Here is a 24641-nt window from a genome sequence, read left to right as displayed (position 1 = left end):
CATAGTCACACACATAATGCATTAATGAGAACAAAATTATCACATTTCACTTTACGTGTCTTCATGACAGTTGATTAATGAAAAATACAACCCAATCTCTTACGCTTCTCTAGCTTCATAAAGAGGACATAGGTCATCCCTTTAAATCAATTTAAATATTCTAACTTTTGAAACAAAAACTTTACACTTTTCCTATTTACAAAGCATATACTTGCATCCAAATACACCTTGCAATGGTGCGTCGACCTTTCCACCCATCTAGACTTTTTACACGGCCATTTACAATGCTTCAATGCCATGCTAATTTGCATCCAAATAAAAAACATAATTTTTAATAATATAAATATAATTTTGGCTTAATTACTGTTTTATTCCCTGAATTTGGGGATGTGTTTTTTTTAGTCCCAAAAATTTAAATGTTTTTTTTAGTCCCGTAATTTTTAAGTACTTTATGGTAGGTTTGTTTAGTACTTTGTGATAATTTATAAATGTAAATTCAAGTGGCTAAAAAATAAAAATTAATTTTAGACCGTTAAAAGTCGTTACAAAATATCAATTTATTATATCAGGTACTAAAAAATGTAATTTTCAAAATTTAGAGACTAAGAAACATTTTTAAATTTCAGAGACTAAAAAAATACATACATCAAATTCAAATTCAAGGACTAAAACTGTAGTACTACACAACGGTTGAGAAGATGGAAGAAATCAGCTTTGGTTTAACACTTGGAGGAGAAGGCACGGTTATGTTTCTTTGTTGGTGATGAAGATGGATTTTCATAAACTCATAAGCAATATAAAAGTTTAATTTAGAGGTTAAATTGATGCAACATTTTTATGATTGGTGCATATTAAAGACATTTTTGTATTTTAGGTTGAAATGGAGAATAAATAAGCTTTGAAATTTTAGAAATGATATAGACAAGTAATTTGTGCATTTTAGTACTACAAACAATTAACAGTATACTTGGTTTTTTCTTTATCCAAATGACTGAAATGAGAAGAAAATTCAAGGCACAAGTGACTAAGGGAGTCTAAAAACTAGCGAAAGCAACAGACCCATTGAATCTGCAGGATGCAAATGTGATACCTTAAAAAATGGGGTATGTACAAAAGACGAGGAACAACTCTTGCTAGTTCATCTTGTGGTTTGCTGATTGGGGTACATTAATCAATCGGTAAGGATTCAAATAAACATCTACAATAGAAAGATAAGCACCTCTGCTTCCATGCTTTTAAAGTCAAACCAATAAATTTCGATGATATATACGTTAATTTTTCTGACAATAAAATTTTTAATGTTCTGGTAATCCGTAGGACTCTAATCCTATTCACAGACTTCATATCTAGTAGCCTAACGAATTTATGAGAATTTAATTTTCAATTGCCTCTTAACGTTTCGAATTCAAGACTTAAAGAACAAAATTCCTTATCATACGAGCCAACTCCATCTGTAATATGAAATGGAAAAAAAATTATATATATATATATAGAGAGAGAGAGAGATAACATACGAAATGAAAAATTATTCATTATTTATGAACATGAAGATACAGTGACCTTGGAATTTCATTTGCCAAAACAGAATTTATGGACTGTTAATTTTAACCCAATTATTTAACAACTATCTTTTCTTCTTAATTGAGGCAATTTATGGACTGATAATGATACGCTACTACATTAGCGTAAACACAGCTCGTACCTACGTATCTCAATACACAAAAAGGGTGCTGGTCAAAACACAAGAAACATATGGTTGATAAGGATAATTATATTATCAAAATATTATACTTTTCTTAAGTTCATTGAATACAGTTGCTGATGAAGATAATAGCAAATATTGATTGCTTGACACAAGATTGTTCAAGTGACATAAACTTAACTCAAAATGTCAAGCATGTTAAAGGGGAAATACAGGCTAATTAAAGTGAGAATGTATACCAACCATCCATCACCCGTTAAGTTTACCTTTAGGGTATCCATTGCACCATAAACAAATCATAAAGCTATTTTTGCACTCTTCTGTGGGATTATTCTTCAACCACGTTCACCAATTCATATTCAACCAGAGATAGGTTGTTGTCCTCTTTAACTTCAAAATCTGCAGGATCAGTTACCTCAACACGGCCCCATTTGTCAACAGCCATCCTCATTGATCCCTTGAACATGTCAATCTTTGCATTGCGAAGAATTACTGTAGCTCCAGCCTTCATCATATCAACTGCACAGAAGAGATTAGAACATAAATATGAGCTTTGTATCTTCTGCCTGTACATATATCAATAGATTCAATATGCAAATTACCTACCTTGGAAATACATCTGAGGTAATTTCCATTAAAAAAATCAACTGACACTATTCCCTCAATGCACAAATGCTTATACAGAGTATGAGATCTTCAATAAAGAGAAAAAGGATTATGCATTGATAGTATAAAAAGTTTTACACAGTCATTCAATCATAACTCACCATGGATGGTAAGTTTGTTGACTTTTAAAATAATTATCTTAAAACAATTCAAATGGTAATTTGTGATTAGATGACGATGTAAAATTGTTTCACATTATCAATGCATGGACATTAAACTCATAGACTAAACCCATTAATCAAGGTTTTACTTGGTGAAAATGGAAAGAATGAGAAAAGGAGTGAAAACAAGCAAATGTCACATAAATATCTTGTCTATATGCATTAAACTTTCATAACCCTGCTCCCTTTCCCTTCCTCCCATTGTTCCTAACAAAGTCTAAAGATATCATCACCATTTTCTAACTCACCATGGACATTAATATCTTGTCTATATGCATTAAACTTTCATAACCCTGCTCCCTTTCCCTTTCTCCCATTGTTCCTAACAAAGTCTAAAGATATCATCACCATTTTCTAACCCCCGAGATCCTATTATCAAAAAATAATAAATTTACCACACTACAATATAAAAAATAATAAAATAGAAGGCACTAACAAAGTACAAAACCAAAACCACAACCAAGACGTTGTTCATCACTGTAGACACAGTAAAATATAAGACAAAGTCCACGTGTTTCAAAGAAGCAAAAATGAATCTTTCAGAGATGAAAGGGGCATTCCTGGTTATGCAATCCCATGAACATTAGAGATCACGAAATAACTAGAGAAATAATAACAAAAAGTTAGACACAGGTAAAAATAATTAAATGGGTGCAAACGAGCATGAACTATAAACTTCGATAAAAGTAGTTTGGATTTGGAATATAAAATTAGAATTAAGACGCCTAATCTCGTTAGTGTCACCTTCTGACAAGACTTTTTTCCATCACAAAACACATGAAATGGAACCATGTTACCACTCTCCAATTACCACAATCACACTTTCATTCCCACAATAAGGTTCACCCAGACTATCATATCAGACTCATAGTTCACATCAACACCTTGACTCCATGAGGGGACATACAATCAAAATTCATCCTTAAACACGAGCAGAACAAGAGGCACAGGGATATACCAATTCTGTGCTGGTTAACACATTACATAACTGAACCAAACCCCTTGATTCAAGATCAATAAAGCAGAAGAAAGAGATTTCATGCGAATGATTCGGATTAAAAACTATCAAGGTAACATGCTTTCCAGGCAAAAATATTTGGGAATGAAAGCTTATATTATCTCTTGAATCAGCCACTTAAGAACCACTCACCAGTCACCACCATGATAGGCCCAGATGCAGAATTGAAAACAAAACACCTTTTTCCCAATCCCACTTTCAAATGCATCATAGAAAATGAAACAGTAATCTCACAAACCCCAGAACAATGCACAGATCGAAAAGAGAAAACCCCAAAAAGGAAAACACTCAAAATTGAGACAAATATAACAGTGCTCACATGGAAATTTTTGGTTTTGATAAATGGGAACTTAATATAACTCGAAAAAATACTTTTCACGAAGATGGGTAGGTGAAATTGGAGTACCTTGTTCGTTGCGAGCGGTGAAGACGATGGTTCCGGTGTCGTCGCCGATGAGGCACTCGGCGATGACAGTGGGTTTGAGGTTGTGTGCGGAAGAGGGTCTCGGTTTGTGTACGACGGTGTCGGAGGACAAGACCTTAGCCACCAACGTGTGACCGTTGGTTCCAGGTTTGAGCTGATCCACTTTGGTGAACACGGGTTTTCTCTTTGCGGGTTTGTTCCCTTCTTGCTGAGTCGAATTGGATGATGCCATTGAAATTGATTGATTAGAGCTTATCCCAATTATCACACACACACACTCTTCTCTGTAAGACTCTATCACAACACAAGCCCTACCCAGAAGAACCAGATTGATGCACTTCTTTCGCACGTTCCACTGCACTTCCCTTCAAATTGAAGCGACACGTCGTTTCCACTCCTATCGTCACACTCACGTGACTATGTTTCTAACATTGCTTTTTTAGGGTAAAATGTATTTTAAGTTTCTCATTTTTTTTCATAAAAATTAGTTTTGATTTCAATACTTTAGAAATCACCATTTTAGTTTTCATAGTTTCTTATAAGAGATTAATGGATATTCATTTCCAATGTGAAAATTTTTACATTTCAACCAATTAAAAATTAATTTTGGTGCAACTTTTAGAATTATTATTTAAATTTACAAAATTTATCATATACCATAATTTTGCGAGTAGACGATGGTAAAAAAATGTTAACTGCAAGTGTATATCCTTACTTCTTTTGTATGGTCAATTTTATTCATTTTTATAAAACTTAGTGGTTCATATATCGAATTTGAATATAAAATAGATTATGTTAGAAAAAAAAATATTACCTTCTATGTTTTACGAAAATTAGGACCAATACCATAGTCACTAAAAAATAAAAATGAGAGAGAATTCACAAATTATAAAAATATGAAAACTAAAATTATAATTTTTAAAATATTGAGATTACGACAAATTATGACTTAAAATGGAAATTTGAGAAAAATAAAACAAAATTTTACCTTTATTTTATTTTTCTTTAATGTACTTAAAATTAGTACTTTTTTTTGTGAGAATCAGAAACAAAATATATTGGGAAACTGAAATCCATTTATAAGGGATTGATCTTGAATTCTTGATCCTTCCCAACAACTAAAGTTTACTAAAGTCGTAGATGCGTATTGCGAATGCTGCACAGAAGTTAAGATTGCCTTTGAATTGATATATGCATATATAATTTTGGTCCCTCGGGAGACGAGGTTTTATGCAGGATTTAATTGTTTCTTTCTATGTTGTTACTTAACGAAATTGGGAAGTTGCCTAAATATATTTAGATCAATCCTTATCCTTAGGAATCTTGACGAAGGTGCATATTCGACAATCCTATATTAGTCCTTTACTCTTTCTACGTTGCCTAAATCTCTTTTATAGAAAATAATTATTTTGATTTTGAAAATTTTATCATGAAATTTATAAAACTAAATAACCTGTTTTCTTTTCAAAAAACTAAACGTACACTTAATATAGTTTGACTTGCAATTATCATATATTTGTTTCCATGGTAAGAGTTGCGAAATCGTTAATTAAAACCCACTCGGTACAACTATTGACGTTTCTTTATGTATATTCACCATGAGAAATAATGGGGATTCTTTTGGTTCTGATCATCTTTTTTGGTTAAATGATTGACAGATGCAGAAACCTACAAAATGAAAAGGACATAATTCACTTGATATGCTGGCTACAATAGTTTAGAAGAACATCAATGTAAGGACAAAAATGAAGAGAGATAAAAGAAATTACGTGATATGGAACATCTTTTCAGTGAATTATGTCCTTTTTAATTCGATTGATATGACTGTTATCTCATTTTTATTTTATTTCTAATTCACTTGATATGCATTAATTTAAAAAATAACATACTTTTAAAAACCAATATATCTGAATCGTATATATTAATGAGTTTAATTTTCATATATTAATTAAGATGAAAACAATTATACTGTCAATAAACTTATAATTTTACATATATATTAATTATTTTTATATAATTTTTAACATAATTATTATAAAAATTAACAAATTTTTTTGTATACAGAGATTCACAATTGAACAACAATGTAAATATCATTTACATTGTTAATTAATGTACTGTGCTAAAGTTGTATATTAATTATGTTTTTTTAAAATATTTAACATTATTTATAATTTAATTAGAATGTAAGTGTAAAAAAAATTATTATCATCTAATTATAAACTGTCATGATAAATTATTTTAAAATTAATTTAGTTTTTAATCCTTTAACTTTTTACATTATAATTTTTATCCTTCAAAATATTTATGACAACTTTAGTCATTCATTAATTTCTTGTTATCATTTTTAGTTCTTCTAAAATTTTTTGTCCCTTTTTAGTTTTTCATCTATTTTATTACTCAAAAGTAATATCAAATATAAAATAATCAAGTAATTAAAAATTGGATAAATAAGAAATAATTTTGAACAATAAAAATAAACAAGAAATTAAAAATAGACAAAAAATTTAAAAGAACTAAAACTACTGATGGAAAATTAATAAAAGACCAAAAGTTGTATAAATTTTTTTGAAGAACTAAAAATTAAAATCTGAAAAAATTGAAATACTAAAAACTTAATTAATCCATTATTTTATCGTTATAATAACTACTTAAAAAGTTATGTCTCAAATGATTTTTAATTTTTTTATAAATAAAATTTAGTTAGTTGGATTATACTGTATAAAAAAGTTACGCTATTGATGTGTATAATTTATCATGTACATATTTTTACATTGTCAATGTAAGTTTTTTCACTTTCAATCATTAAAAATCTATTCATCTTTTAATCATCATTATTATTATATACTATTTTTTTTATAAATTATTATATATTATTATTCAACTATGTATAGATCCGTGTATTGCTAGAGTGTTGTGCAAAGTTTCTAAGTTTAAAATTGTTGTTTGTATTCCGTCAAATGAAATTGTTATTTGTATATTGAATGAGTTGGTCATTATTTTGATTGATTGATAATTGTTATTAAGAATAACCACTAACTCCTTAATTAGATAAATTTAAGTAAGATGTTGAAAGGAATTCTCATCTTCATATGAGTGGAAAGTGAGGAACTGGATTAGAAAAATAATGAGGTTTCCATGACATCTAAGAGAGACAAAAAAAAAAGTAAAATGAAGGACAAATAAAAGGCTTGAAATTGTTGTTTGCACATTAAATGAGTTGAGAGTTATTTTGAGGATTAATAGGTGTTATCAAGAATGCAACTGCCGAGTCCCATTAATTGGAAAAATTTAAGCAAATTCCAATATTCCATGCATGTTGGTGAAAATAATTTCCCTTCCCCATAAGAGTAGAAAGAGAGGAAATGAATTAGAAGTTGATATCAAAGCAAAAGTGTTTATGCGGCAAAAGAATATATATATATATATATATATATATATATATATATATATATATATATATATATATATATATATATATATATATATATATATATATAGATTAATTGGTGTAGATTGTTTTAATTTATATAATCTATAATTTTAAATTTGAGTCATGATATATAATTCTGTTAAATATTTGATGAAGAATTGTGTCACCCAAAAAATACCTATACTCTCAAAGCAGAAGATAAATAAATAAATTTATTATGTGTCATCATAACATTAATATAAATATAACGTATTAATCATTTTTATTCTAATTATATTTTTTCATCTAAGATACTTAAATTTGAGACGTTTCTTAAATACTAGTATATGAATTCAATCCTACTCTAAACAATTCCATGTTGATATTAACAAACTTACCACTCCATGCATATACATTGTCTGTATTTATTTATTTGTTTTTATGTTTCTATTTAAGGTATCGCGTGGGTAACTTAAACCTAAGAGGTAGTTTGGTTGTGTTAAACAGAAATGAATGGAAAAGAAATATAAAAAAATATTTAAATTAAAGTAAAAGAGAAAGGGCTGTGCACCTATACATTTTTTTTTTAAAATTCCTCTCCTTTAATTTGTTTATCATTTGGACACAACCAAACCACCCTAAATCACAAGTAAAGCTTTGGCAATAATTGAGAATTGAGAATATAGCTAACTGTTAGACAACATTTATTTTAGTTTATTACTTTTGGTGAATGAATGGTTGTTAGACAATGATGGTGTATAAAATATTGAGGAAGGAGCGGTGCACTGAACCGACCTTTTCCTCTTAAAATGATTGAATCCACACAATAAAATCATTTGATTATGTTTTGTTAAGTGTCAACCATAACCCTTGTCTGATAAGCTTTGTTTGAAGTGTGGAAATTAAAGAAAGATGATGGAAGTGTTGGTGTTAGGTTGCACAGGAGTGGTGGTATTCCTTCACGGTGCCCATTTCTTTTTCCATGCTCTCACCCAACACATTGCTCTCCGCTCTCTCTCTCTCAGGTACATATACTCATTTTTCTTCATTCTGCAAATTAATTAATGGCCAGCTCTTATTTTGCTTCCGTGTTGCATATGCAGTTTCTTGGGGTTCGTTGGGTGGTAGAGTAGAGTCGTGAGGAGAACCAAAAACAATTGGATGCGCGCAAAGTTCATATTATTTTACTTTTACTTTTACTTTTTAGCGTAGGAATGAATAGGATGGACCACAATGGTATGTAATAAATAAATTGAAGCTCTGAATATCTCCTTCACCCAAATGAATGTTTTATTCTTGTAATATTTTATTTCTTGCATCAACAAAAAATTCAGCTTGATTTTATTTTATCAGAATGAATTAATGTTAATGTCAATTTATATATTTCTCTCAACTTGCCAATGCCAACCATCTACGGTGACTGCTGTGCAAGTACAAATACCATGATCTTGTGACATATATGCTGTGAGTTTGGGAAATGGGGCACTAGTTTCCTACATGTGACAAATCGTGATATGTTCAAATTCAAGAATTTGTAACATTAAGTATTGGTAGAATTTGGGGTGGTGAAGAACTCTGCTATCTTCCATTGGTTCCTTCGCTTCCTCTTTAACCAGCTTCCGTCTGACGGGAATGAAGTTGAAAGTTGAATTACTTTTGTTTTTTCCCCTCCGTCCTTATTCATTTTGGATTTTTTGCAATTTGGTCACAGGAAAGCAACAAGTAATGCGGTAAACTAGTATAAGCTTATGAGAAAAGGTTCAATCTAAGAATCTATATCAATGTGGAGGAGGAATACTTGGTGAATGGTTTTGTAGTAATCTACTTCAATGAGTAGACTATCAAAGACAATTGATAAGCACGAGGGTTAGTTCTTCTGAAACCTAAAGTGGATGGAGTGAACCTTTAATTTAGATGAACCATGGATTTATAAACAACATCTATCTTAAAGAAAGAGGAGGGGGTAGATCATTTGCATCACACAACGGAAAGTACAGAACTATCTTGATTTTATGCCTTTCTTCCTAGAATTCTTTGACCATACTTTTTTTATTTATTATTCTAATTCTTTGAGCACACTGTTTCAATGCGAACTGTGCTTTCCATTTTCATTTCCAGGCCCTGGTGTTTTGTACACCTATGCTCTTATACGCAATAATGTACACTACACCATTAAGGAGTTGTGATAATAGTTAGCATTAGCAGCCACTTAGTACATGTTTAAATAGACATTGGCATGGCTCAAACCCCATGTTTGCAATTGCAACACTAAACGTGCCTTCGGCCATTTTTCAAGATGTTTGGTTATACTTTTGCATCCTGTCTCAAACAGGATTTTTCAACTCTAAAATCGGTGTTGCGCTAAAGTTTTGCTACAAAACTTTATTTCAAGATAAAAACTGTATCAATGTACTCTTTGGCTTGATTTGACACACTTGTATTAAGTCTTGTCTTACAATTATTGATAATATTCGTTTTGCCTATTCTATACATAAATTACTTCAGTTCAAACTTAATTTAACCCATCAATTATACACAATCAATATTATCCATAATCAAATTTGCAATACATCTAATCACATACACAGTGAGGTTGGAAGTGATTTTGTATAATTGCATAAAAGAAGTACTTTGAGAAGGGGGAAACAATGTCTGGTGTCAATTGTCGACACAGAAAATCTATATTGTTTTCTTTAATAGTAAGCTTTAGAAACACTCGAAATGCTTTTAAATCCCAATGCAGAATACTTGTATGTAAGGCTAGATTAATTTTTGGCACTTTTAGTATGTTTTTGTGTTTGATACAAAAGCAAAACTATTAGAATGGGCCTAGGCCCCGCCCAATTAGTTTAACTTTATCATATAGTGGATTCCTTGTTCATAGCTTTGAAGTTTAACTTGAACTTGATATAGACTTCTTTTTTTTAGCTTGAACTCAACTCAATTTATGTTTGGGAACAACCCTCGAATCTATGAACCAAGAGTCAAATTTAAATTTTTTAAATGTATAAACATTTAAAAAAAAAATCTAAATCCATCCATCATCCATGTTGCGGGCCTTGTAAAAGCCACCCTAATGAGGCAAGATTTGTTTTTATGTGGGTAGCCCGTCATGATAGCTCTGCTTATGTAAACACACAAGCGGATCAAGTTAATGCCCCCCAAAACTATTTTTTTTAATTACTTAACGTAAGGATATTAATAGTTTGTATAAGTTTACTTATGAGTGGTTGACTCATCTAGCTACTATATTAAGTGTTTGGTCTAATCATACTTTTTATAACGATTTTTTTTATTTTACTTAATATTGATATAAAGTATTCACCAAGTTTATTAAAAACTAATTTTTATCACAACAACGTGTAAAGTGAATAAATAACATGTATGCCATCAATTAGATGTGGATTATATGTTGCTATTACGATGAATTATGACATCTTAAGGGTATGAGGAAAGCGTGTGCCTAAGAATAGTGTTTGAGATCTTAGTTGGACAAGAGTAGTTGTAAGCAAGAAAGAGGAAAGGCAAGCTTTATCCCATTGTAATAAGAGATCGGTATGACTTTTGGGAGAGGAATGGAACAATATATAGTGAGAGTATTCTAAGTTTATAAATGTTTTTTCGTGTACGTGATTCGAATTTAAGATTTTACTTATAAGAGTAAAGTTTAATCTCACTTAAATTAAGCACATGTTGATATATTAAAACATTTTAATTAAGTATGTACAAGCAAATACTTCTTTTAACCACCGAACATAAAAATCAATAAGAATAAGTAAATTAAGATCTTAAATTTGAATCATAAATATGCAGTTACGTTAAATATTAAAAAAATAATTATCTATAAGGATCCCTTATTCCTTCCGGTTCATGTGGAGAATAATTATGGTCCATAAAAAAACTTTTTTTAGGACACAAACAAATTCTTTTTTATCCAAATTAATTGAGGCTGATTTAAAATAAAAATTACATTTACAGTAATGATTCTTTTCTGTAGCTAACTCAATCAATAAATTTCTTTAGTCATGCAGGTTTCAGAAGGAAAAAAAAAAATATTGTAATAAAGGATTTATACTTTCCTGTCTTCCTCGTGTTTAAGGCGATGCACGGTTACTATTAAGTCCACTCAAACAATTTTGTCTACCTAATTTAGATTCTTTTAAGGCTACTCTTAACGAACAGTTTTATGTTAAAAACATATGGGGGGAAATTAACAAAAAAAGGAATAAAGAAAACTGCCTTTACCAAATTTTATTCAATTAGGGTGTGCTTCTTTAACTTATCTAAGAGTCATTATTTCGCGTTGGGTTTATATGTTTGTCAGGTCAATTTCTTTTATTTTCCCGGCAAGTGCAAGCCTAGATAGCATATTCACGATGTGCACTCGTTCTGAGATACATGTTGTAAGAAATACAAGTTGGTTGAATGATTAAGAAAGAAAAAAAAAATATGGATTTAATTTTTTCTACTGAAAAAATAATAAATTAATAATTAATATTTATTGATAAAAAAAAGTATGTTAACTCTAAATTTTTAACATGATTTTGCCCTTCAAGGTAGCAAACTTTAATTTTTTTCGTTTTGTAGCGTAATTCGTACTCGTTTTATTTTTCACATTTAGCTTCGCTGAGATATCAAGCATACATGAATAATGAAGAAGTTTTGAAGACCACTAGAATAATCGGGGAATGGTGATTTTTGTTCTTGCGGAACTAAGTCAGTTTAATTCTTGCTTGTTCAACCAGATATGCCAAAGGAATAGATTATAAATGCCTAGTGCCGACAAATTAGGGAAAAAAAAAACAATTTCATGTCAAGGTTCGGTGCCAATTTATTATGGAGTCAAAGGTTCACATTTGGATACGCAGTTCGCTTTAGTCGTAAATTTACAATAATATTCATGCAGTTGAAATTGTGGTTAGTTTAAGGAACACAAGGGAATAGAATTTAAGAAGATCAAACCTCTCACCACGAATCAGGAAAGTCCCAACGTATACAAGTTGAATTAATTAAACTTGGCCGGCCAGCAGGTTTCAATAGAAAAAATAATAATATCAATTGCTTATGGTTAACTTAAAATTGATTCTTTTGAAGGTATTGATATGCTGCTCGTAAATTTTGATTGGGGGCGCAGGGGCAGTTAACTTTATGAATTGTATGGTATGTTTGGTTGTGAGTAGAGTAATAAAATAGGTAGAAATAAAAGAAAAATAATCAAAGAAAAGAGAAATAAGAGAGGAATAAAATGAAATTATGAGTTATTTGGTTTAAGAGAAATAGATGAAAAAATATAATAAAAATTGAATAAATTTGTTAAAATGTTATATTATCCTTAAAATCCGAGAGAATTTGTTTCACTTCATATAGTAAACTCTTATCATTAGTTGCAAGCAAAATGTCATTTACATATAAGACAAGAAAGCAAATTTTACTCCCACTCACCTTTTGATATATACATTGATCCACAATGTTCTTTTGAAAGTCAAATGAAGTGATGACATCATGAAACTTCAGATACCATTAGCGGGAGGCTTGTTTCAATCCATAGATTGATTTATTAAGCTTGCAAAATAAATGCTCACCTTTAGTAGAGGAGAATCCTCCAAGCTATTTCATGTAAACCTCTTCCTCTAGATGACCATTAAGGAATTTCGTTTTCACATTCATTTGATATAACTCAAAGTCAAAATGAGCTACTAATGCCACAATTACTCAGAATGAATCTTTATTAGATACAGGAGAAAAAAAAATCTTTGTGTAATCAATTCATTCTCTTTGAGTGAACCCTTTGGCAACAAGTCTTGCCTTATGTCTCTCAATGTTGCCTTGTGAGTCTTTCTTGATTTTAAAAATTCATCTACATCCAATGACTTTTACACCACTAGGCAATTGTATGAGATCCCAGACTTGGTTAAACGCCATAGAATCCATCTCATCTTTCATGGCATTGTGCCACAAGTTTGATTCTTTAGAACTCATGGCCAATGAAAACGTTTTAGGATCATTTGCAGTTCCAATGTTGTAGTCCGATCCTTGCTGATACACTACATAATCACTAGGAATTACTGACCTTTTGACTCTAGTAGATCTTTTTAATGTTACCTCATCACTTTCTTGAGAAACTTGTTGCTCAACTGGTTGTTCAACATTATCTTGATATTCCTCATCAATAATTTGATCTGTATGATTGTTTCCAATAATTTGTGGATTTTCAATCATTGGTTGTCTAACACCTGTTTGTATTTAAGGGGTGTGAATGACAATCAATCTGTCACTTGAGCTAGAGGGTTGAGCTTCAAAAGCAATGTCCTGAAATTGATCACTCCCACTAATCAAGTCATTCTCAAGAAATTTTGTGTTTCTTGATTCCATAATCCTAGTGTTATGTGATGGACATTAGAATCTATACCCTCTGGACTTTTCAGCATATCCAATGAAATACTCACTAATAGTCCTTGGGTCTAGTTTCTTCTCTTGTGGGTTATAAACTCTCACTTCAGATGGGCATCCCAAAACGCGTATATGTCGCAAACTCGATTTCCCTTTGAATAACTCGAAAGGTGTCTTTAAGACAGCCTTGGTTGGAACTCGATTTAATATATACACAGCCGCCTTTAATGCTTCAATCCACAAGAATTGAGGAAGTTTTCTGTTACTTCTTATACTTCTTATCATGTCCATTAAAGTTCAGTTTCTTCTTTCTGTCACACCATTCTGATTCGGAGAACCAGACATAGTGTACTGAGCAACAATCTCATGCTTCTGAAGAAACTTCGCAAATAGACCAGGTGCTTGTCCATTCTCCGTGTATCTATCATAGTACTGTCCACCTCGATCAGATCTCACGATCTTAATTGCTTTTCACATTGTTTCTCGACTTCAGCCTTAAAAATTTTAAAGGCATCCAAAGCTTCATCCTTAGTACGAAGTAAGTAGAGATACATATATTGTGAATAATTGTCTATAAAGGTGATAAAGTATTTTGGACTACTTGCATCCATATCTGGATAACAAATATTTGTATGTATGATGTACAAAAATTAATCATTTTCAATAAATTTAACCAATAAAAAAATATATCTACAATAGTGTGTTCTTAAAATTTCTCAAAAAAAAAAAAAAACAATAGAAACAAATTATTCAGGCAAGTATTAAAACCTTTTTAACATTGAAAAAAATATAAGTTGAGTCACATTAACATAGCCTAATCTCTCAAGGTATTAAGAATCCTCTAAGAAGTGATACTTTTCAACAAATATTCTTCTATACACATGAAATTTAGGATTAAACATCTAACTAAATATTTAAGAAATATGATCATCTGTGTAACATTCCGAACGAATCATACCAGAATGAAATGAATACACGTATGAAACTATACAATTGAGAATGACTTAAAGAAATTAATTGATATTATCTATACCAACAAGATGCATCTACTTTTCATTAGTCTATCACTTAAGGATTTTACAGTTAAACGTGCTTGACTTAAAGTAGTTATGAGATGAGTGACTTTTCAACAAGTTTCCTAAAAAGCATGTGATTGAAGACAATCAATGATCTTGAGAACAATCGAGTAGTGTCAAAACTGGTTGTCGAATCTTGAGTGAAATATCATCGTATAAGGTGTTGTAGTGTGAGAGTTATCGAAAAATTAACAATAAAAAACGTTATAATTTGTCAATCATGTTAAATTAAAAAAATTAAGAGAGGTTATTATACTCTTTATAAAAAAATTCAAAAAGGAGAACTAAGCGCAGATATATATTATGATGATTCAAAAATAAAGGAATTTAATTAACTCCTCCAAACTTGAAAAAAAATACCAGATTTATGAAAAATATATATTATTATACCAATTTGTTTTTCTCGAAAAAAATCCTATTTAATAACTGTTTTTAACAATTATGTTTTATTTTAAAATTAAAAAAACAAAAATATTTGTTTTAGAAACTTCTTTTTAAAAAATAATTTTCAAACTTATTTTTATTTAGTTTATTTTTTAAAATTAAAAATTGAAAATTGTTCATGCTAAAAAAAACATGGTTGCCTATGGAGGAGTCCTTGAGTCGAAGTAACCCAGAAAGACTTTCGCAAGTTGTTTGTCTTACTCGTGAACCTGCAATGAAGGTGGTGACCCTTCTATTTATAGTGGGTGTTCCCTAACGGTTTTGAGGTAATCCCTTTTGTCTTTATATCACAAGCCAAGTGTCTAATACATATGGGTGCTACATCTGTGATTCCTGCGTGACAGCGTCGATCAACCCTTATGATATATTAGGACAGTGTTGCTTCGTCTCCCTAACATGTCAGAATGCGATGTTCCCTTTGCCTCGTTGCCACATTCCCATACACTGACTGATGATGTTGTCTATTTTGTCAAGTGTCAGATAATGTGTGGGGAATATCTTAATCACCAAGTCATTCTATAATTGCATCTCTTAGTCTATTGTCATTAATCTTTTATGTCTGTCATCCTAGTTACTTTCATTCTTTCAATCATATAGGCCAATAAGTTAGCTCTCATATATGGAGCCCAAGGCGTGGATACCCTTTAACCAATTATCCTTCCTTCATAGTAACGATTGATCATTTTGATCGAACAATGCATTATTTTTCAAATGTTAAGCCTAAAAGACATAAGCGTGTTTCGTGATAATTGTCGATCATTCTAAAAACCAAAACATTTATAAATTATTTCTATTTTTATTATGTTTTTCTTACCACAACATACAATTAAGCAAACAAGAAAAACGTAAAAAAGAATACTTTCGAAACAAAGTTATCAAATTAATACTTAACAAAAGACTTTTTTGTTTTATTTTAAAAAAAAATGTACTTCAAAATAATTTATAAAATGACTTTTAAATAAATAAAAACAAAACACAATTAAAGAGGTGCTAGGTTTAGATACATGGACTCGATCCCTTTCGAGTAAGCTACAATCTCTCCTTTTACGTATTCGTTTCGACATGGATCTGACACGGAATTACCTTACCGGCTTAAAGAAAAAAAGCACTTCTCTACTGGTCCGCAGCAGCGTCTAAAGAATTGCCAATCGGTCAATTCATACGCTCTTGAGTTGTTTAGGTTCTGGAATTCCATGGAGAGTTGGGGGGTTTCGGTTCGAAGGTTATAAAATGCGGTGCGGGTTCATCTCTCTGGACCAGTTCAGGTTCAAGGGAAGGGTGACCGAGAGGTTTCTGCATGAAACTAAAGCTTATTATATTGATAAATATGTTAAGTTCATCCGTTAGCACGTTTAATGAAGACGGTAGTGTGCGTTTGACACGAAGGAGCCCAGTTAGCACGTAGCAGCCATTGTTGATGTTTTTTTCTTGTAAAATGCTAAATCCTTGTCTTTCTTCTGATTTCATTTTAATATAATAAAAAATTTGTTTCGTCTCACACTATTTATTAATATTTAGTAATAATTATATAAGTTATTAGTAGTATTATAAATATTTTTTTAAAATTTAAAAACGTTAAATTGCAGTAGAAAATTTATTTAAATATTTAGATAAAATAATTAGTATTGCTTGGTTTTTAAAGCCATAAATAACTGTGTTGAGTTGAGTTAAAAAATGGGAAAAGGGAAGACGTGTCAGTCACGTGTTCAATGTTGTGAGACCAATGACCGAAGGTTGTTAATGGGTTGTCCGTTGTCGACACGTGTTGGACATGTCCTTATGGATGCTGCTAAGTGCAACTAAAATAACAGTACGGTTAAAGATAGAGAAATTCTTGTATCCAGAACAGAACACGCAAGAATTTCACGTCAAAACCCAACTGTGGACCCCACATTTCGCCCCAAATGTTCTGTGGCCGTGTGGGACAACCCACATATATGTATGTATATGATATGACATAATCTCGGATCAACAACATATTCCAACCACTCTGGAAATTATTACTAATATTTTGCAAAACAAATTTTATTGTAATCGTTAATGAACGTCCTTAGATTTAAAATCCCATCCATGGATAAATTATAATGGAAGATATTTTGGTAGTGAATATATGTTGAGCTTGATTTTTAATTTATTTTTTTAATATATTTTTTTATAAGAGTAAGTCCTTTAATTCATAAAAAGTTTCTTAATTGATATAAAAAAAAAAACTTGAAAGTTCAAACCTGAAATCACCATTCACTCCTGGCTCCCTTCTAGAGGTAATATAGTGGATCACTTGACTCTGTCTTCACAAGTTCCCCTTTTTCTTCAAACACAATCAAAATAGTTTTCCTTGTATCTCCTTTAATTATTTTTCTTTGTTAAGAATCTCAATTAAATAAATATATATATATATATATAGACAGAGAGAGACAGGGTCCCAAGTGCCAGATTTAGTAAAATAAAATGTTTAATTTTTTTTTCAATGTAAAATGTATCAATTTATTTTTTCAATCAATTTCAACACAGACTAGAATAAATAGTTTTTATATAAGAATATTAGTTAAATTCTGCTCTACGTATTCTATTAAATTCTTTAACTACTTGAAAAATAATTACTAAATAATGTTTTTATTTTATTTTATTTTATGTATTAGGTGCAGTTGTTTAGAAAACAAAAATAACAATTTTAATCGGAGACAGATATATTTCTTACATTAAAATATATCAAGTAATTATTTTTTTTTAACTGAAACAATTTTCAATAATGTCATTAACCGTGCTAATGTCTACGTTCACTAGTACTATGCTTGTATCACTTTAAAAATCAGACATCTCTCAGCCAAGTGAAATAAGAACATACTTTTTTACAAGGCATTAACTATTTTCAATGTTTAATGGTCGGTGCAAGAGGGCGCCAAAGAATATTAATAAGTTGAGTCATGAACACTTGTTAATTTGTTTGAATGGAAACAAATTTATGTATAGTCGTCAATTTTGTGCATTCATGTAACCAATTAAATCAAAGGAATTAAATAAAGAGGGAATAATTCAAAGTTTGAATTATTTTTTAGTCGAATTTATAAAATTAAAAATTTAGTCACTCTATTTCTAAAAAATAATAATCTGAAACAGAGCAGTTTTAAGATAATAATAGAATAAATTATTATAAAATATTTTTACAGTTTGATTTTGTTTTATAGTTTAATTTTGAATATTCGGAAGTGAAAATCGAACTAAAGTGTAAACAAAAAATATGAATTTCATTTTCAATTTTTAAACTAACAATTTAATTTATTTTCAATTTTTTGAAATCAGTTATACGGTGAGTAAGTTCTTAGACATCTAGCCCTATGATTGATTATATTGAAATAACATAAGCAAATAAAAAGAAAGGATATGTGATAATAAATGAAAAAAATAATTGTTTTTTTATACGAAAAATAATATTTTTTTTTTGTGGAACCACCAAAAAATATTTATTCTCAGATTGACAGTAAAATGAGAGAAAAAATCTCTCTCTCTCTCTCTTCTTGTATTATCTTGTTTTAATTTATTAAAAACATAAAAATATAATAAAATAATAAGTAATTTTATGTCGAGAAAAATACATAGAGTAAAGGATGATATTGTTTTATTTGGTATATAAATATTTTTCTGTATAAGTTATTTATTTTTTACTCTCTATTTCATTTATCTAAATTCATAGATATTACCACTTCTTTTCTTTCTGTTCCTATAAATTCAAACATTTTTTCACTTTAATTCATTCTTTATCTATCTTTTTATTTTATTGCATTGTTAGGCTCACTGAATTAATTTGAGAGATTACCTCACTAAAAAATAATGAACACGTGAGACTTTTTTTTAAAAAAAATTGAAGTGTAAGTATATAAAATCTTTATTTATATATTACTTCTATTCCAAATAAAAACATTTTTTTGTTGTTGGTAAAATTAGCTTGTTTTCATTCCTAAAACAGGTCACAATCTCACATGAATCAATATCAATCGGCAAGAATCCCTGTGAATTTCCCCTCTAAGGTATCTGTGTAAATAATGGCCAGCGGTTCTGTCACTTATTAATGGAGCCTGTCTATTTCTTGCTTTGTGTTTGTGGGTTTTTATTACTCCAATAGCTTGCGTGTTCACTTGGTGGAGAACAGAGAAATTATTGCCGTTTCATAGCAAACGAAGTTTGACTATATGCTTCTATGTTCTTACTTCGTTTTCACCTTGTTTGACACTATAAACACATGCTCCTCTGCTTCAACTCGGATCTGTAGTTCTTGTAAACGACTCAGCCACAATATATATGGACTTGTAGATGGTAGACGTGGACCTATAATTGCGTAAACATTGAATTAAACGTATATTAATAAATTAACGTTCATTAATGCTAGCCGAAACCTACAAGGATTTTTTCTTATACACTGAGGTGCCATATGTTTGGTAAAAAATAATCTAACGTGATATGTTTGGTACAAAAGTTCCCATAAAGGAGAATAAAAATATTTTGCAGATATAAAATTAAGATTGTTAATTAAAAAATATGGATTTATGAGGGAGGTGAGAATGAAACATTTTCGTTTTCATAAAAAAATTATTAATAAATTCCTTTTTAAAAAAATATTGAAATTCAATATAGAAATAAAGATAAGATATGATAAATTGAAAGAGATAGGCCATTAAGAATTACCAACTGGGATTAGGTGTAGGGAAGAGGTTAGTTACAGCAGAATGTGGTAAATTAAGGTTCAATTTTCTGCTAAAAGGTGTACCTATATTTAATGTACTATTGTGCATCAAAGTAAACTATCTTGAAAGGAGGATATATGGGAGGAGAAAGAAAAGGACGGTCAAGATTGAAGATCAAATATACAGCTAAAGATTTTTTTTTTTTAAAAAAAGTAGGATGAGATGATTGAGACAATAATTTTTGCTATTTACATGAATAATGTGTGAAATGTTCTTTAAAAAGAAAAAAATAATAATAATAACGAGAATGCCTAACGGAGACAGTGTTGAAAATGAAACTCTAGAACTCTCTAAATTGTGTACGTCTCAAAAATATACGCATCACTTATTTGTCGTGTAAATTATTGATGAAATTTGAGATCAAAATAAGTCCATATGTTTAAACATTAGTTTATAGGAATTTTGAAACTCACACAAGAATAATTAAGTACACAGTCTATGCAGAAAAAATAATTTTATTTTACATAGAAAAATTAATTTTAAGCATTTTATTTGAATCCCTGTAATCATACATGAAAAACTCGTCCATAATTACGAGTAGTTATGTCAAAAACAAAATAATAATATCATCTAATGTACAACAGTTATGAAATAGTATTTTATTACAATTAAAAAAGTCGTCTGATCCGTCATTCTTCAAATTTCAAAATTTACATAATTTAATACCTCGTGAATTATGACTAAGTACTAAATAGGTGATCTGGGTAGCATAACTTGTTTTGACTAATTAAATAGATAATTATTCTCAGAGAAATTAAGCTAATAAAAAAAGGGAATAACATGAGGGGCGGGATGGTCGCAGGGGGCGCAGCGGGAACTAACAAGGAAAGGAGAAGGTGAGAGTGGTTAACACAACACAACATAACCTCACTAATTAAGTTACATTTGGATCTTAACAAATAAACCTGTTATATTTGTATCGCACCATGGAACAATGTATTTTAATAGAGTAGCATGTAAATATGAGACGATCTCAAACATAGGATGAAAATCAAATCAAATCCATCAAACAATAGTGAGGTTAAGGTGCAGACGCGTGTCCACATGATGATGCTCCTTTGTTTAGATTGGTTTGTCTTGGTCAACTTTTCTACGTATGTACTATCCCCTTCCTTATTTATCACGCTATTACAGTGTCGCCAATTAAAGAAAAAGAAAGCTGCCCATATTCCCACAAGTCAAACTTCATCCTTGACTCTTTCTTTCTTCGATTCCCATCTATAAAATGCCCACCTGCTCCCTCCCACTCTCACCCTCACCCTCTCCGTCTCTGCAATTACGATGGCGCCCAGGGACAAGACTAGTGCCGTTAAGCCTAGCGGTAACGCCGGGGTGAAGGACCTGCATTTTCGTGGAGTCAGGAAGAGACCGTGGGGGAGGTTCGCCGCCGAGATCAGAGATCCCGCCAAGAAGACCCGCGTCTGGCTCGGAACCTTCGACACCGCGGAGGAGGCGGCCCGTGCCTACGACGCCGCCGCGCGGGAGTTTCGCGGCCCTAAGGCGAAGACAAACTTCCCTCTCCCTTCGGAAAATTTTAAGAACGCGAGCCCTAGCCAAAGCAGCACGGTGGAGTCCTCCAGCCGCGACCGCGACGTCGCCGCCGATTCCTCTCCGCTCGACCTCAACCTCGCCCCCGTCGCCGTCTCCTCCGCTCGATTCCCCTTCCGGAACCAGTTCCCGGTTTTCCCCGGCGCGGTGCCGGCGGCGAACCAGGTTATGTACTTCGACGCCGTCCTACGCGCCGGCATGGCCGGTCCACGTGGCTTCGCGTTTGGCTACAATCCTCATCCCGTCGCGGCGAGTGAGTACCACGCGACGACGAGCGACTCGGACTCGTCCTCCGTTATCGATCTGAATCATAACGAAGGCGTTGTTAAGGGGAACGGTTCTAGAATGTTCGATCTCGACCTTAACCATCCTCCTCCACATGAGATCGCTTGATCCAGAATCTGACTCATGCCTTGAGTTTTTCTTTTTCTAATTTTGTTTTTTAAAGTAGAGAAAGTAGCAGCGTTCGATAAGGAAGGAAGGGAAGGGAAGGTAAAGAAATACTATGTGAATACGTAGTCGGTATGATTGTCTCTATTTTTTTGCGACAGAGGAACCACCAGTTTCATGCTGTTTTTTCTTAAATCACGAAGCGCTCATCCGGTTTTTCTTTCGTTTTGATTGATATTTTACTACGGTGTAATGTTTTTTGGTTGCAGCCATAATTTGGTTCAATGAAATTAACACGGAAAGTTTGAATTATTTTGATTGTGATATACATTTTCAATTAAATACGAATGGGGAAGGAAAGAAAAGCTGTGGGTGAAGCGTACTTGGTAGTAATGGTCGTTGTTGTTGGCGTTGATTTGATTGACAGGTGGCTCTTGTTACCTCTCCCTTCAAGGTGACTCCAACGTCCAATGGTGCGTGGGCTATGTAACTACACGACTGGTGGCACAGTGCCACATTCTCAATTCGCTCCCATCTTCATGATGAAAATGAATTTCATGGTAAAAAATTAACTAAAGTATGCAAAAGTCATTTAATTAGCCCTTTTCATTTCCTTAAACATGTGTTACCAAATCATGGATAAACTTGAAGATGTTAACGGTTTAATAGTCGATTATGTTAATCCTGATCATGTATCATACGTATCATGACAATTTAATGACAGTTTAATAGTCGTATTGCTTGTGTCTTTATGTAAATACCGCATTGTAAACAATTAAAGATGAAAAACAAGAATATCTTATACCTTGAAATTCACTCATCAAAATATTTATAAATCAACCAACAATTGAAATGTAGGCCTTAAAGCATTTATATATTCAAATATAATATAGCGACTCACAATTTAATGCTCGCATATTCAAGCAAATCTCATGATATCAAATGGTAAGTTATTAGTAGGTAACTACTCAAATATTCTATCCATCAATTGACTTTTAGAGGTAGAATAGAATAATCAGAATCATAGTGCTTATTAAACATTATATTAGCTACTAGTTATATGGAATAGAAACCAATGTATAACCATACTATCTCTTCAAATTAAATTTAGAATATCAAATTAAGATTTAGATCAAACTTTAACCGATGGAAGTATCAATCTAGTAGTACCTTAGAATTTCTTCCTGGTCTCAATCTATGCTGTAACTTTCCTGGCCATCTATCTCTAGTGCCACCAGCACCATGGGCATAAAATTTACTCTTAAAAAAATGTCAGCCATGTAGCCTTTCTAGTATTAATTAATTAATAAGTTTAGGGTTCAAGTATTCTGCATCAACGGTCATAAATTCTTGTTCATGGGGTTGCAGGTGACTCACCTTCATCTTTTACATTTTTTTTTCTTTCCTAAAATGCTTTCCCAAATTGACACACAGACCACATAATAAATAAACAAATCAATAAATATATAAATCCCTATTATTCTATAAATTATTAAAGGAAATAGGGATTTTCAAACCACTTTTAGTCATAAAGGAATTTCAATATATATCCCTATTATTCTGGGAATTATTAACCAACTTAGACACTAAGTTTACTATTATCGGGGCAGCTATGATGTAATTTTGCTTGAACTTTTCATCGAACAGATGATGTGAAATTAGTGCAAACATTTAAATGCATTAAATCAAGTGGCTACAAACATGATCACAAAACAATTTAGTGATATGAATATGCTGCAAAGGAAATGCTTTAGGCAATTTGGAAGTGTAATAAGGTTGAACAACTCTATTGGTTAGTGACTAACCAATCAATTCACTCTTCTATATAATGATTCACAAGGATAACCATTCCATTCCCTAACTATCAATATCCAAAATCACATAATCATTGTTGTCAATGACACAACCTCCACTAACATAAATCCTACATATGAAAGACAATAGTCATATCATACAACAATTTTTTTGGATAAATTGTGGCAAACTCATAATGATGAACAATCTAACGCATTATCTGCGTCCTTTATTGATATTCCATGGCAAACTCAAGCAAATACACATACTTAATTCATACGTCCCAAGACTTGGAAGTCAGAGTTATGCTGCCACGCCTCTTACTCTATCGTTCCAAGGAAAACTCCATTGACATAATGCAAAGGAAGCTCTAGTTCGTGGAATCTTTAATAGTAAGCCCTATAGCCAATAATTGATCTACATATGTTTGAGGGTGTGTAAATGTAACCCGACTTTGATAATATTATAATCAAATAAAATAAACTTTTATATTTTTACCCCTTCTATTTTATATATTTGAACCCACATTATTTACCACTTTTTTGTACTTTCAATTATAAGATATGTAATTTATTCAAATAGATATACTAAGACTTTATGATTTTATCATTTATATCACCCACATTGACTCAAGGTGCTGGATCTACCACCTCTAGAAGTTCATTCTAAATACATACAAAACATTTATATTAAAAAGCATTCCCTTTTACAATAGATGTTTTTTTCATTTTTATTTCAAATTTAAATAAAGAATATATTGTAAATTTTACAATACTCGCTGTTTTACTCTATATTCCCATCCAAACATCCAATGATATGTGTACGTATGTGACGTGAAATCGTCCGAGTGTTTAAAAATTTTTTAATACCTTTCAAC

At 31.2% G+C, this 24641-nt stretch overlaps 2 protein-coding genes and 1 long non-coding RNA gene across 3 annotated transcripts; 2 read left to right on the top strand and 1 right to left on the bottom strand.

Annotated features, from left to right (window-relative positions):
- Positions 1-1752: 1752 nt before the first annotated feature.
- LOC100305527 (uncharacterized) lies at positions 1753-4382 on the bottom strand. Its single transcript, NM_001249680.2, has 2 exons — positions 3954-4382; positions 1753-2221 (listed from the first exon to the last, which is right to left on the bottom strand). Exons 1-2 carry the CDS (start codon positions 4201-4203, stop codon positions 2031-2033), a joined length of 441 nt encoding a protein of 146 aa, NP_001236609.1. The 5' UTR covers positions 4204-4382; the 3' UTR covers positions 1753-2030.
- A 3662-nt stretch (positions 4383-8044) lies between these two features.
- On the top strand, positions 8045-8665 carry LOC100803709 (uncharacterized). The gene is made up of 2 exons (XR_418299.4): positions 8045-8408; positions 8487-8665. It is a non-coding gene; the product is annotated as an uncharacterized lncRNA (long non-coding RNA).
- Positions 8666-21182: 12517 nt separating this feature from the next.
- On the top strand, positions 21183-22282 carry LOC100803173 (ethylene-responsive transcription factor 4). Its single transcript, XM_003545949.5, has one exon. It carries the CDS (start codon positions 21314-21316, stop codon positions 21971-21973), a length of 660 nt encoding a protein of 219 aa, XP_003545997.1. The 5' UTR covers positions 21183-21313; the 3' UTR covers positions 21974-22282.
- Positions 22283-24641: the final 2359 nt, after the last annotated feature.

The sequence above is a fragment of the Glycine max genome, chromosome 15, assembly GCF_000004515.6.
Source record: "Glycine max cultivar Williams 82 chromosome 15, Glycine_max_v4.0, whole genome shotgun sequence".
Classification (NCBI taxonomy): Eukaryota; Viridiplantae; Streptophyta; class Magnoliopsida; order Fabales; family Fabaceae; genus Glycine; species Glycine max.
Note: the sequence above shows the minus strand (reverse complement) of the source record. Positions and strands in the feature narration are given on the sequence as shown.